Genomic DNA, 15,312 nt, shown 5'->3' on the forward strand with positions numbered 1-15,312 from the left:
TGTTTTCCTGAACCCCCTTCCTGGTGACATCATTAGGATGCACATTACAGAAAATTTAGACTTAGCAGAAAACAGTGAAGAGGACATGTTCTGCAAATGCTAACATAACCTTTTTTGGCCTTCAAAGGCGTACGTGTGAGGCTAAAAAAAGGCTTCCAACCCAGCACTGTAACTAGGTGAAGCTACATTCCATTTAAATTAAAAAAACGACAAAGTTACTGAAAAATGTTTTGGCTTATGATTGACCCTCATTTATTTCTTTAAGGCTTCTTTTTCTCTCCATTTCTTCCTCTTCTCTACTGTTCCTCACAGCTTTTTGCTTTTCTTGAACAAGCTCTTGATCTTGGAGCGTTTTTTCTCTCCATTGTCGCACAAGTCCTGGGAGGAGGTGGGCTGGAGTTTCTTGGGCTCCTTGATAGATTTGCTTTCTATGTCGAGTGAGCTAATCGAGGGGTAATGTCCCCCTGGAGGCATCCCACCAGCAGACAACTGCCCCATGCTGTATGACTTTTCCAGAATGCCATTATAGGCCGCAGATTTGGTGCCAGGGTGAAAGATTAAACTTTGAGATTCTGGGAGGACAGAAGAGCGGGTTATGTCAGGAGAGCCCTTGTGAATGGAGGAGGAGTCGAGAGGAGATGAAGGGGAGGATGTGGTAGAAGGTAAGGTCTCCATGGCGATAGCCTGGGCCTCCTGCGCCTGGAGAAGAAGTTCATCACGAGAGATTTTACGTGCTGGGGTCTCCAGGCCTGTAGCACATGTACTTTGAACAGAGGGACCGGAGAACTGCTTCCTGCCCAAAGAGGAACTGAGAGAATCTGAATCTGAGCATGTGTCCTGAAGATCCCTGTGTGATAGAAAGCTGCATTTATTTGATCGATATACAGTAAAAACTTGAATATTTTAAAATATTATTACAATTTAAACTATTTTCATGTATTTTAAAATGCAATTTATTCCTGATATGTCAAGGCTGAATTTTTCTGCAGCCATTGCTCAGTCTCAATCACTTCAAAATGCTAATTTGGTGCTCAAGGAACTATTCATATTATTATAAATGTTGAAGACAGTTTTCACTGCATAATATTTTGTGGAAACTGTGATGCACTACCATTCAGAAGTTTGGTTTAAGTACTTTTTCAGATAGTAATTAAGTTTTTTATTCAGCAAGACCGAATCAGCATCCAACTGATCAAAAGTCATGGTTAGAACATTTATAATGTTATTTCTATTCCTTAGAAATGTTGTTCACTGAACTATTACAGTTTCCACAAAAAAAAAAAAAAATAATAAGTAGTGTAAACCGTTTTCAACATAATAGTAAGAACCATTATTAATAATTGAGCATTAATAATCATCAAAATTAATTAAGCACCAGCTCAACATATTAAAAGGATTTCTGAAGGATCATGTGATACCGAAGAGTGGAGTAATGGCTTGCCAGCACAGAAATAAATTACATTTTAAAATATATTCAAGTAGAAAACAGTTATTTTAAATTGTAATAGCATTTAACAGTATTACTTTTAGTTTACTTTTATAGATAAACCTTGATTAGCATAAGTGACTTTCAAAACCATAAAAAAATGGAAATATTCTGAACTTTTGACCAAAACTGGCATTAATTGAAATTATTCATATATGAATGTCATTTTATGAAGGTAAATGGGTAAATGAACGTACATAATTTTAAATAAATGAATTAATACATACAAAGAAAAGCTGACATACCCTTTCCTTTCGACAGTGAAGAAGATGTGTTCATCGTCTCCCTCAGGTCTGTAGGCCAGTGGGGCTGAGGCCATAGACAACAGGTCAGGGTCAGGAGAAAGGGACGAGGGCTGAGAGATAAGACTTCTGCGAGAACGACAAACACTGCTGTTGCGGGTCAGAGAAGGTCGAATCAAAGTAGCTGTGTAGAAAACACAGTAGATCTTTATGTTCCTTAGAATGGTATACTTATCATAACAATGGAGGTAAGACTTTGTTTATGGACCAGTTGTCATGATTAACAGATTGTAAAATAAAATGTATTCATGAATAAAATTCATGAAATTCAGAAATATTAATACTTATTTCTGAACCGATTACATCTTACATTGTTTTTGGTAACACTTCATAATAACTTTCATTTATTGATAATAAACAAACATTATATAATGCTTAATATTAATATCGTTACTATATATGCACATAGCTAGAAATATGATATAATGTTACTAAACTATACATTACCTAATGATTAATATACAATTATTTTTATGTATACTTTTAGTTCATATGATCATCATTTGTTGGTCTTTGTTTGTTGTGTAGACCTCTATTTACACATCTCAATTAACAAATAATCTATATTTTTCAGTGTGTTGGCACAACGGCTGACACAGTATTTAAAACAAAACCATTTCATTGACACATTAATCCGAAAGACTGGTACTGCAGGCTTTTCAGGATCCCTTGAACATACGTAACAGCATCATATGGCATCAAATCCAAACTGCAAAAAAAGAAGGGAAAGATCTTCACATCTTGTTCCACGATCTGGCCAATGCCTATGGTCCCCTCATTTTTGTGGGCTGCTTTTTATTTATTCCAGGTACCAACTATAATCAGAAATCTAGTGAAACACTACTTCCAGGATCTACAGTTTTGCCTTACAACATCAGGCTTTACCACAAGTTGGCAACTGCTGGAGGTAGACATCATTGCAGGGTCCACCAACTTCCCATTGGCCTTCATGATGGCAATGGAGATCATTATCAGAGCCTCAAAATGGGCTTATGAGAGGAGAAAGAACAAATATTACGACCTGGCAGCTGAAGCATTCCAGAGCGGCAGGAAGACTAGCATCTTCCCAGTAGAGGTGGGGTGCAGGGGATTTGTTGCAACATCTACCACCAGTTTGCTGGGAAAAATAGGGGTGAAGGGTCACTCTCTTCAACAGGCCAAGTCCATATCAAGTGCTGCTGATAAAAGCAGTAACTGGCTCTGGATCAAGCGTAGGACCCCATCTGGGCAGCCTATTCCAATCAGCAGAAGACCTGTTATCGTGGTTCCGAATAGGTAGATATCTTTAATGTCCTCCACGGAAAGAGCCGCCAGACACACGACCCGCGAACTCTCCCAAGCGTCCATCGTGTAGCCAACTGCGAACGTTCCAGCAGGGCAGTCAGGTTCCCCCGAACCCAAGCTTCTCGTCGAGAAGATGGTGTCAATTGTGTTGAGAGACAAGTTGATGAAATCCATGATTTTCAGTTGATTTTCAGTTTGGAGAGCAGTGCAGAGAGAGTTTTTTTTTAGAAGTATTAGAAAATAGACGAGATGAGAGAGCAAGAAGGGAAGGCAAGGGAAGGAGAGGGAAAGAAATGCGTCCACCTCCGTTGAGAGCCAAGAAGAGAAAAAAAGCTTTACTAATTAATAATTTGTTCATGTTTTTGCAGTTCCCAATCTAAAGTGGAAACTATTAATCATTTGCAAATGTTTATAAATGTTTACTAATCATTAATACCTTTATGAGCAGTCATCTCAATGGCAAAAAGTGTCCCGAAATACATGAAGTTACCCTATTCACACATCTTTACTAATTATTTATTAATGAAATGTTCATGTTGTTACCATAGCTAATCTAAAGTTGAAACTATTAATCATTTGTAAATGTTTACAAACAATTACTAATCATTTAGTATCTTTATGGGCATTGGAATTTCAGCTAATTTAACAATGTTTGTGTAAAGGGTGACTGGTTAAGTTTAGCTAAATGCATGCTAAAGATATAACAGATTGTCATTTTGTCAGTGTTTTTTTTTTTGCCTCAACACTCACATTAGTATACTACTCTTCAGTATATCATTAGAGGATATTACCTGAATCATAAATAAACAGGGGAAAACAAATCATCAAAAAAAGAAAATATGTGTTCATTTATTAACACAATATAATATAAACATATTGAACTGTGTAATAATCAATTTGACCCCTGTACACTGTTGACGCTTTAACCAACCCTTAAACCAACTCATACCACCAAACCTGTCCCTAATCTTACCTGTATCACACCTAAATAGCAGCAAAATGGTTGTAAATGAATGCAAGCTTTTAAGCATATTATAACGTGTTTAATTTTTTTTTTAATTTGTAGCTTTTCAATAAGTGCTTGATCATATGAAACTGAAAGTTTAATGACTTGCGCAAACATTTTAACTTACACGAAATAATGATTAGTTTGAATATTATCTAATGTTTAATAAGTGTATTAGCAAACATTATAAAGAACATTATATCACATTTCTAACTCTTTGAATATATATGAACTAATGATCCATTAAGCATTATATAATGTTTGTAAATGATTTATTAATGAAGGTTAGTTAGAAGTGTTACCTTGTTTTTAAATACATCTGAATGGTTTCGAAAGAAAACCTTTTGCACATTAATAAGATAAACATTAGTTTAAAAAATATATATATTTTAAAGTCGCATTTTTAGAACATTTCACACAATCTTGAGTTTAAATAAGGGAACTTACAAGTGAACTGTGGAATGATAGGTGGTGTGTCCTCATCGAGATCATCCACACCACCAGCGATTGGGTAGGGTGGCACCGACATACGCGGCATGACCACCCAGCTGTGGTCGGCGTACAGGGAGGCGGTGAGGTTGGGCAGCCCAGAGTTATTAACCACTGGAAAGCCACATAACTTCTCTATTTGCTGCCAGCGGTGAAGACGTTCACGCAAACAGGCTGTGACCTCTGAAAGAGATTTTCTAAAAGGAAAAAGGAAAAAAAAAGAGACTAATAAGCTTTCATTTAATGTGGGTAACCATTAGCAAGTGCATGTGCATTATGTGTGCTTACTTAGCCTCAAGTATTTTGTGGTCTACTTCATCCAGTGATGAGCTGTGTGCAACATGGAGGGTACCAAACACAGAGTTCCTCTTCTTCTTGATCTTTTCCGCCTGAAATTCACACAAAATGACCATAGAAACACACAAGTAATGAAAATACAATGACATTGCATGGAAATGCACCAGTTGTCTCGTGGGTGATCTGCACAATTGCTGCTTGTACTGAACGCAAGCTCATCTCTCCTGCTGCAGTGACTGCTAATTGCTTTAGCTTAACTGCCGATGTCTCATTCTAGATGCAAATAACAAACGGCAAAACAAACCATGTAGTTAAAAAGTAATTTAACCACATCATTAGGAATTTCAATTAACATTGGAAAGTTCAACTTAATTTTTGTTAGTCACTTAGAGTGAATGTGAATGAGATGTTTGTTAACTTCACTTTTAACGTATAATAGATGATGTTAAATAAATATTTCATAAACTCAAAGATCCAATAAATATTTGGCCTGAAAAGTTCAGCTCTGTTGGTCAAACAAGCATTTCCTGCCCTGACAAGGAGTGTCAATAATTAAATCACTCACCTCGTCCTTTGCGACCGTGAGCTGCAGCTCGGCACTCTGTTTTTTAATGTTGTAGTACTGCAGTTCCACTTCATGTGTGAGCTGAAGCCACATCTGCAAGGCTTCTGGCACCAACCAGTCTGCCTGCATCTCTTTCTCTGCTCTCTTCAGTGCCATTCGCACCTGGATATACCCAACAAACACAAACACTCAAACATATATTACAAGTGGAACTTGTAAGTTATTACTTGTAATGTGGAATGACAGACATCTCAATTTGAGGAACGCTGCATCCATCTAGTGGTGTATTTACAGAATAAGACTGTTGTGGTGAAAGGCAATAGAAATCCAATGATAAACTACAGGAAATAATATGTTTTGGACAAAAAGCAATTAATTACATTTTACTATATTTAATACTTCTGTTCTGTTTCGAGTCTTAGAGACCCAAAGGCCATTTTAATAGCTTGAGAAAATATATTTAACATTGTTTTATCATGTTGATAGCTCATAATTTGCTACATAAAATGGTCTATTATTGGTCAGTTATTGTGGTAGCATTAATTTCAGATTTACCCTCTTCATATGTGCATCACGTAAGGAAAATGTTAGGCTGCATACTGTGTGGTCAAAAGTCTGGGTTGCCTTACAAAAAGAAGCATAAAATCTACTTTAAGTGTACTTTTTTTATTTTAAAAGTTCAAGTATACTGTATTTTCTAAGTATACTTTATGAAGGATACACTAATATCAATGTACTAGTAGTATTCTTGTTTACTAAATAAATTGTTAATGAATTTACAATTTACAGTTGTTAATGAATTTACAATTTAGACATAGAATAAAAATATTTTGATCTTGAAGAATTGTGTTTGTCAGTGTTACTGGCTTATGGGTACGTTTTTTCAATGCATATTTAAGGCCCATTCACACCAAATAAGTATTAACCTCAACTATAACCATAACTGCGCAGAGGAACGATAGTGCTGGAATCACTTTCACAAATATTTTTTTTTCCAGCTGAAGGACAATAAAAACAGTGACAGCCAATCAGAATCCATCCAGCTTTACAGAGCTTGGGCATTTACATAACTGTACATAACTGCAGCGCAGGCTTACACTTAAACTTAACGCATAAAATATTTAGAATACTTAATACTTTAAGTACTTAATACTTTATTATTTTTCTATGATCTAAATCTATGAAAGGCTTTGTTTGATTTATATTGGTTCCTACCTGCACTAGTTCTTCCTCTGCATACTTGAGTCTGCTGAGTTCACATTCAGCCCCCTCTCGCAGCTCTCGCAGTCTGCTGGCTTCTCTCTTTGCTCCGTTGATCTCGTCACGCATCTTCTGCTCCAGGTTCTGCTTCTCCACCGCAACTGTCCGATTCTCCTCCTGAGCCTTCTCCAGTCTGATGAAACCACAGAGAAATGTAAGTCACATCTGAAATCTGGTGTGCTGCAATTTAAAATAGTAATTATAATGTTATGTCATAATTTGTTCACCCTCATGTTTTTCAAAACCCAAAGGACTTCAGAGGAAAATAAAACAAACCGTATCATGTGCACTGTTTTCCATATATGCAAGTGAAAGGGTTATAGGCAGTCGAGCTCAAGAAAAAGACAGAAAAATCACATTATGAATGTAATGCCATACTTGACATGTAATGGCAAGGGGTCTCATTATACTGACATATGGATGTGGGTGAAGACAGCAAAACCCATTCAGTTTGTGTTCCACAAAGAAAGTCATGCAGACATGGAACGACATGAGGGTGAGTAAATGATGACAGAATTTTCTTTTTAGGGTGAACTCTTCCCTTGAGGGTGCTTATAGAAAAGCTTAACGAGCCTTCTCATAATAAGAAATGAAATATGATGTTAAACAGATGATAGAATAATACAGAATATTTAGTGCTCTTGTTCTCTCTCTCACCGGCTCTGTAACTCTATCAGGCTCTGTTCAGCATGCTGTAGACTGTCCAGATCTTTCATCATCTGGGAGATGTGAATTCTAGACGATTTGTTCTGTATGTATGCAAACCAGCAGCCTCCCACACCAATGATGATTGAAATCATCAAAACAAAGTCCTTCAGCCAGTGATGGTGAGGACCTGGAGGAAAAGGAGAGAAAAGAGAGAGCATTTTTACCCACTAAGCAAGCAAATATTACAATAAAAGAAATACTTCTATACAATAGCTTTGTGCAAAAATGTAACAATTTTAAATGTTTGAAAGAAGCATCTTATGCTCACAAAGACTGCATTTATTTTACCAAAAGTACAGTTAAAATGGCAATATCGTATTGTAAATTTCAAATAACAGTTTTCTATTTTAATATAATTTAAAATATAAGTTATCCCTGTGATGGCAAAGCAGAATTCTCAGCTGGCATTACTCCAGTCCTCAGAGTCACATGATCCTTCAGAAATCATTCTAATATGCTGATTTGGTGCTCAAGAAACATTTCTTCTTATTGTTAATCTGAAAACAGTTATGCTGCTTAATATTTTTTTTTATTTTTTCTAGTATTTTTGTAGAAGTCTATCACTTTTGATCAATTTGCTGTGTCCTTGCTGAGTATTAAAGTGACAAAAAAAGAGAAAGTGACGTGACATACAGCCAAGTATGGTGACCCTTACTCAGAATTCGTGCTCTGCATTTAACCCATCCAAAGTGCACACACACAGCAGTGAACACACACACAGCGTCAAAACACACCCGGAGCAGTTGACAGACATTTATGCTACAATAATCCAACCTTTTGGATTATGAGTCCGAATCTTTAACCATTAGGCCACGACTTCCCCCTAACTTAATCTTAAAATCTTACTGACACCAAACTTTTGAATGCTAATGCAGTCATACTGACTACTTATGACACCTTTGTGTTGCTCATGCATCCTTTTTAAACCTTAAAACTCTCCGTTCTCATTCATTTTAACTGCATTGAAAAAAGCGACATTGTTTGTGACATTACAGTACACTATTTGTATTCCAAGAAAGCAAAGTTTGGGACAACATAAATTTTGGTTTGAACTATTCAATTACATAAACTATTTACCAAGTCTTATTACAGCTTATGTGCATTGACTTACGTAGTGGAGGTCCAAAGAGCACTGCGTCCAATGCTTTTAGATTTAATTTCTGTTTATGTCGTTGGTCTAATATCTTTAGCTGCATTGACATAAATGACGGTTCATTGGCCGCTATTCTGTAACAGAAAGAAAAAACACAACTGGTCAGGGAGTAAGAATAAGTCAAGATCACACAAAATCAGCCAGTTTTCCTTGCTAAAAATAAAGATCAGTTTGTGATTTCAAACTTTACATTGAAATGCTAGGGCTTTCAATAAATATCTCTGAAATGTCTATGATAATCTTAGGGGAGAAAAATTAATCCATGTAACTGCAAAACTATCCTGTGACCGTGAAATTAACTGGTATGTATTAAGGGCACAGTCTGTGACTATGTATATGTGTGCATGAATGGCAAGTTCAAGCTCAAAGGCCTAATTTTAAGAAGCGAGTACTAGATGACTGAAAGATCACATGTGCTGCCACACACATACTAAGCATAGCTGCAGGTGAAAGGTGATCTGCTGCTGTGACATCATTTCATGAGTCATGGAGAAGCGGCAGAGGGGAAACCTAACACCCTAAAACCTTTCTTTACCCCCAATGCTTATGCACATCTTTACTGTCTGTGTACTGACACATCAGCACCACTAGAGGGAAGCACTGCTGCTAAAACGCACATTTGGTGATTCTTTTCATTGGTGTATAAGCATTTAATATCAGTGTTAAATACACACCTTTTTACTTTTATAGAGATAGTTAAGATACTTGTACAACTTTAGCTTCTACTAGTTTCAACTCTAGTTTCATTTGCCTTTAACAAGTGTGGCTTAAAAATAATGCATACAAAAAAAAAAAAAAAAGTTTGTGTGAGGGTGTGATTGGTTTAGGAGTAGAAGTATTATAACTAAGTTTAAAATCAATCCAAGTCAATGGAACGTCCATGATGAATAGACAAAAGTGTGTATGCGTTTACCGAGGTAACGTGTTGCCATCTACTTTAAACTCTCTGAAGTTTTTTTCGTACTGAGGAAGCTCCACGGATTCTTTCAGCCACTGAACTGCATCCTCCAGTGTCCAGTTGTGCACTGAGAGAGAGACAGAGCAAAGAGAGGGGTGAGAAGATGCATATTGTATATATGAAAAAACACTTACATTCTATATGTATATCATATACATATATATACATATACACATATATATATACACACATATATATATACACATATATATAAATATATATATACATATACATATACATATACACATGTATATATATATATATATTATGATTATTATTAATGTTGAAAAGAGCTGAGAATATTTTTTCAGGGGATACATTGAAAGAACAGCATTGTTTGTTACATTTGTTACAGTTACATTTATTTGTTACATTTATAGTATTTACATCATTTACATATACATATATATATATATATATATATATATATATATATATATATATATATATATATATAAGTAAGATGCCTTTGACGTTGTCTGTGGTTCAGGATTGGCTTAACAAGAGGAATACGATGACGGTTGTCAAATTAATTGACACATCTGTATGCCTTGATGCCAACCTCAGTCCATTCCTTGTGAAGTTCACTCAAATTCTTGAATCGATTTTGTTTGACAATCCTCCTAAGGCTGTGTTTCTCTCGGTTGGTTGTGCATCTTTTTCTTCCACACTTTTACCTTCCACCCAACTTTTTGTTAACATGCCTGGATAGAGCACCCTGTTAACAGCCAGCTTCTTTGGAAATGAATGTTTTTGGCTTACCCTCCTTGTGAAGAGGGTCAATGATTGTCTTAAAACAGCACGTTACATTCAGTTATGACAGCACAGTAAACTCTTTCTCAAAGATTATATACGTATTCCCATTATAATATTGATGTGAAGACAAAAGGTCTGGGTATTCACATAAAATTCTCCAGGCATCTTGCTGGAGGTCATTGTTCTCTCATTTCTCTTTTCTTTGTTTGTACCTTGTGAAGTGCAGCGCTCTGAGACTTATGTTGCTTCAAGCACATCATTCTGAACCCTATATGTGTATAAGCGCAGCGACTCCATGTTTCTTCAAGTGCACCATTCTACACCCTGGATGCGCATAAGAGCTTTGTAGCACTCTGTCTGAAGTGTTTCACGTTATCAACAGTTTGCACAGAGAATGATTGTTAGAAGCATTTATTTTTCTCATGATTCCTATCTTATTTTCAAGAATGTATTTTGTAAGAATACCAACAGTTAACAGAATAAAAAGGTTCAAATTGTATAATGTGCACCAAATATTTTTTTCCAAGATATTGTTTTTGCTGCTTAATTATACAGTCAGGTAGTTTAATTTCATGACTTATATATTTTTATTCAAATGTAGTTTTTCTCTTTAATGAGTAAGTGAGTACAGGTACATCTACAAAAAAAAAAATTAATATCATGGAAAAGTGCTTTATTTTTTGTAATTTAATTCAAAAAAGCAAACTTTCTTATATTCTAGGTTCATTGCACAAAAACTGAGATATTTCAAGAGATTTTTTTGGTTATGATGCTCTGATGCTTACGATTTACAGCTTGGGGAAATTAAAAATTCAGTATCTCAAAAAATAGAATATTCCATTTTGAGCTTGATTAGTTTGATTAATTTTGAGTATAAATACTGGGTACCTCTTGGGCTAGTTTAGAACAAGCAACCACAATTATGTTGTAAGACAATCATCAACAACCCTCCACAAGGAGGGTAAGCCACGGAAAGTCATTGCTGAAAGGGCTGGCTGTTCAAAGAGTGCTGTATCAAAATATATTAATAGAAAGTTGACTGGAAGGTAGGGGTGCGCCGATCACGGTCGGCTGATCGTTATGCGCATCTCGTCAGTAAAGCCGGTTCTCTAATCAGCGGTAAATTCCATCAGGTGCGTGATTTCACATAAAGCAGCTGTTACTACACAGAGCCGTTGTTAACTGAGAAGCTGCGCAAATCGACATTCATTTTCAGCAATTATTTGCGCATCTTCTCAGTTAACAACGGCTCTGTGTAGTAACAGCTGCTCTATGTGAAATCACGCACCTGATGGAATTTACCGTTGGAAAAAGTGTGGTAGGAAAAGGTGCACAAGCAACATGGATGACCACAGCCTTTGGTAAGACTGTCAGGAAAAGCTGATTCAAGAACTTGGGAGAGCTTCACAAGGAGTGGACTGAAGCCGGAGTCAGTGCATCAAGAGTCACCACACTGAGACGTCTTAAAGAAAGGGGCTACAGCTGTCACATTCCTAGAACCAAGCCACTCCTATACCAGAAAAAAATGTCAAAAGCATGTCACCAGGGGTAAGGAGAAAAAGATCTGGACTGTTGCTCAGTGGTCCAGGGTCCTCTTTTCAGATTAAGTAAATTTAGCATTTCATTTGGAAATCAAAATCTGAAGTCTGGAGGAAGACTGAGGAGGCACAGAATCCAAGCTGCTTGAAGTCCAGTGTGAAGTTTCTGAAGTCAGTGATGATTTGGGGTGCCGTGGTGTCTGCTAGTGTTGGTCTATTGTGTTTTATCAAGTCCAATGTCAATGCAGCCATCTACCAGGAGATTTTGGAGCACTTTATGCTTCCATCTGCGGACAAGCTTTATGAAGATGCTGATTTAATTTTGCAGCAGGAAATTAGCACCTGCCCACAGTGCCAAAACCACTTCAAAGTGGTTTGCCGACCATGATATTACTGTGCTTGATTGGCCAACCAACTCAGCTGACCTGAACCTCACAGAGAATCTATGGGGTATTGTTAAGAGTAAGATAAGTAACTTCTGACAAACAATACAGAGGAGCTGAAGGCCTCTATCAAAGCAACCTGGGCTTCAATAACACCTCCGCAGCGCCACAGGCTGACTGCTTCCATGCCATGTCGCACTGCTTAATTAAACCTGCTTTGGAGATTTTGAACATTTCTGTTTTGTAAATCTTTTTTTGATTGATCTTTGATTTTTTTTTGAGATACTGAATTTTTAATTTTCCTAAGCTGTAAGTTATAACCATCAGAATTAAAACTAAAAACTCTTGAAATATATAATATAATCTTACACTGAAAAATAATAACTACAAAAAAAGATTTTAGGATAACATCATAATTATTTACTGAGCCAATCACAATTACATAATGAAAGCCATAAAAAAAACAGACAATTAATCCTGATAATAAGCATTATCGTCAGAATTGCCAAAGCCCTAAAACAGATAATTAATTGCAATAATTGTGACTATTTGTATAATCATGAAACCCCTACTTTTGGGAAACTGATCAAGTGATTGTTGGTACAGATGGTCAGATGTTCTTCCACCGAAGCTTAAGATGCTCTTTGGATCATATCAAATCAGGTTTGAGAATATGTTCGTCAGGTTTCATACAAACTTTTGTAAGTTAATGCAGCTTGCATTCTGATATCAAGTTAAGCAAATGAGACACTAAGACATGTTCCTGGATCAACATTTCTATCCAAAAACACAGACCCTATCCCTACCCCTAAACCTAACCATAATTTATCCCTAAAATCAGATGGAAATGATAGCTGAATTACAAGGGTGTAGAAGCACCTAACCCTGGGCATAAGCCTAAAACTGATATTTCCAGTAAACTTATCCCTCAATTCTGATTGGTTGACTGGATATTTTTCCAAGGATCAACATGGATGTTGATCCAGGAACATTATGTATTTGGTGAAATCAAGTTCTGTATATTCAGTCAACCTGAAAAAGTTGACATCAAGAAAACAGGGTGAATCTGCAGGTGTTGTACAGGTGGCCACTCATGACAATGAGATCAAGTTTAAAAACTGGCAATCGATTTTTAATGTCTCAACTATAACATTTCTTACTCAAACCGAAATGAAGTGAAACAATCAACAGTAAATACATAGTGTGTGTGTTGGGGGGGGGGGTATGGTGTGTGTGTGTGTGTGTGTGTGTGTGTGTGTGTGTGTGTGTGTGATATCTACACAACAGGGTGCACCAGTGTCTTCTCAGGTTATATCTCAGAGCTTCAAACAGAGCCTGATGTTTTATGGTGACATCACTCCACAATAAAGGCTCAATGGGAAACACACAATCTTTGTTTAGAGATGTCTGTGTAATAGGGGTGTAACGATTCACTCGTTTTCTCGATGCATCGATTACAAACCCTGTCGATTCATATGCATCGATCTTGAAACATGATTTTTGAATCGTGAATCACCGATCTTGAACAGCAATCGATTCAAAATGCTAAGAATCGAATGAATCGCGATTTCTATAGCGATTCAATGCTTTCAAAATGTATACACATTAAATTACTACACGCACGAATTAATGGAGACCTTGAAGAGTGTTCGTGAATCGTGCCTCTTATCTGTCCTTCACGCGCTCCACTGTTTACAGACTGAGACTGTCACAGGATTGCGCTCGCGCTCCGTTCGTCTCTGACGCAGCTGACGTGTGATCTATAGGACTCGTGGCCAGTAATGCTAACGTGAAGTAGTTTTACTTTTCTGTAGTTTGTCAATGGCTCTCTGCATCTTACCGACGGAGTTACCGGAGCCGTCGACAGCTGTATTTATTGCATGGACGGAGCAGAAAAGTGTCTAAATCATACGAACAGATCCATTGAATGATAAATGTTTTTAAACAATGCGGATGAACCGAATATACGAAGGAAACTTTTAAAATTAACCACAGCATTAACAACAACCTTAAAATAAGAGCACAAGATTTATCTGATAATATGCATGAAAGTAGCGTTTGTTTCATTAGCAAACGTTTTCTCTCAGAATCATTCGCTGATGGAGAGGAAAAGTTAAATAGAGATGAAGACGTTTTCACACTGAAAGAGAAGCGATCTCGCTCTCATGGACGTGCCAGGCTATATCTGCAGCTAAACTGAATAAAAGCAGAATGAACTGATGAAACTAAAAAAAAACCACAAACAATTTATGAATGATGCAGTGCTAATTGACATTTATTACAGTACAGAAACTATAAAGTATATTTTCTACCTTATTCTGTGCAGAAAATTTAAATAATTGCTAATTAAATGTAGCCTAGTATATAAAACAATCATAAAATTGCCATTAGGAAAAAAATATATATTACAAATGATTGATTATTGTCCAGCAGTGTATTTGATTTATTACAGCTAATTAAAAGTAGTTAAAAAAGAAGATAATTCCTTGTAAAAAATAAATAAATAATAATAATAATAATTATTATTATTATTATATAGGCTACATACATAAAATGATTGTATTTGACATTTCTGTCACTTCTGAAATTATGGCTACGCCCCCTGGTGTGACTAAATGTTAGCTTATACATAATACTCTTTAAGCTCTTTTTTAAAAACTTGGCTTACATACATTTTTACGTATGTCATGTCGCATCATTAAACTAGCATTTAACAATGGACAAAAGTTTTTTTTTTTTTTTCTAACCTATGGTTCTCTAACCATAAATGCTACTGTAATTTGCCCCCTGACTAAGCATTTAAATAATTTAGTAGAAGCATTTAAATAATCCTGTGAATGCACTTAAAGAATGCAGAATCGAATCGTTATAATCGAATCGAATCAAATTTAATTGTGAATCGAAATGAATCGAATCGTTCTAAATTTGCAAAAATCATTATTGAATCGAATCGAAAACCTATGAATCGTAATCGAATCGAATCGCTGCCTTGCCAAAGATTCACAGCCCTACTGTGTAAGCTTGTTCAATTCAGTAACATCGCTCCATTCAGATATCCCATGAGTCATGCCATCACTACTAGGAAACCCCAAAACCAAACACAAATTAAATTCCTGGTGATTGTTTT

At 36.2% G+C, this 15,312-nt stretch overlaps 1 protein-coding gene across 4 annotated transcripts in view; it reads right to left on the minus strand.

The window, feature by feature from the left end:
- Positions 1-226: 226 nt before the first annotated feature.
- LOC132109239 (stromal interaction molecule 2-like) overlaps positions 227-15,312 on the minus strand; it is a 42,390-nt gene continuing 27,304 nt past the window's right edge. For 3 of the 4 annotated variants that reach the window (XM_059515301.1, XM_059515300.1, XM_059515299.1), the window contains 9 exons: positions 9,464-9,575; positions 8,509-8,624; positions 7,347-7,524; positions 6,645-6,822; positions 5,430-5,591; positions 4,856-4,956; positions 4,526-4,764; positions 1,732-1,912; positions 227-847 (listed from right to left, as the gene is read on the minus strand). In XM_059515301.1, the coding sequence (XP_059371284.1) occupies positions 307-847; positions 1,732-1,912; positions 4,526-4,764; positions 4,856-4,956; positions 5,430-5,591; positions 6,645-6,822; positions 7,347-7,524; positions 8,509-8,624; positions 9,464-9,575 (1,808 nt within the window). In that variant the 3' untranslated portion in view covers positions 227-306. Of the gene's footprint in view, positions 848-1,731; positions 1,913-4,525; positions 4,765-4,855; positions 5,138-5,429; positions 5,592-6,644; positions 6,823-7,346; positions 7,525-8,508; positions 8,625-9,463; positions 9,576-15,312 lie in introns of those variants that run through there. The other variant, XR_009424482.1, reaches the window with a different exon arrangement.

The sequence above is a fragment of the Carassius carassius genome, chromosome 2 (assembly GCF_963082965.1).
Source record: "Carassius carassius chromosome 2, fCarCar2.1, whole genome shotgun sequence".
NCBI lineage: Eukaryota > Metazoa > Chordata > Actinopteri > Cypriniformes > Cyprinidae > Carassius > Carassius carassius.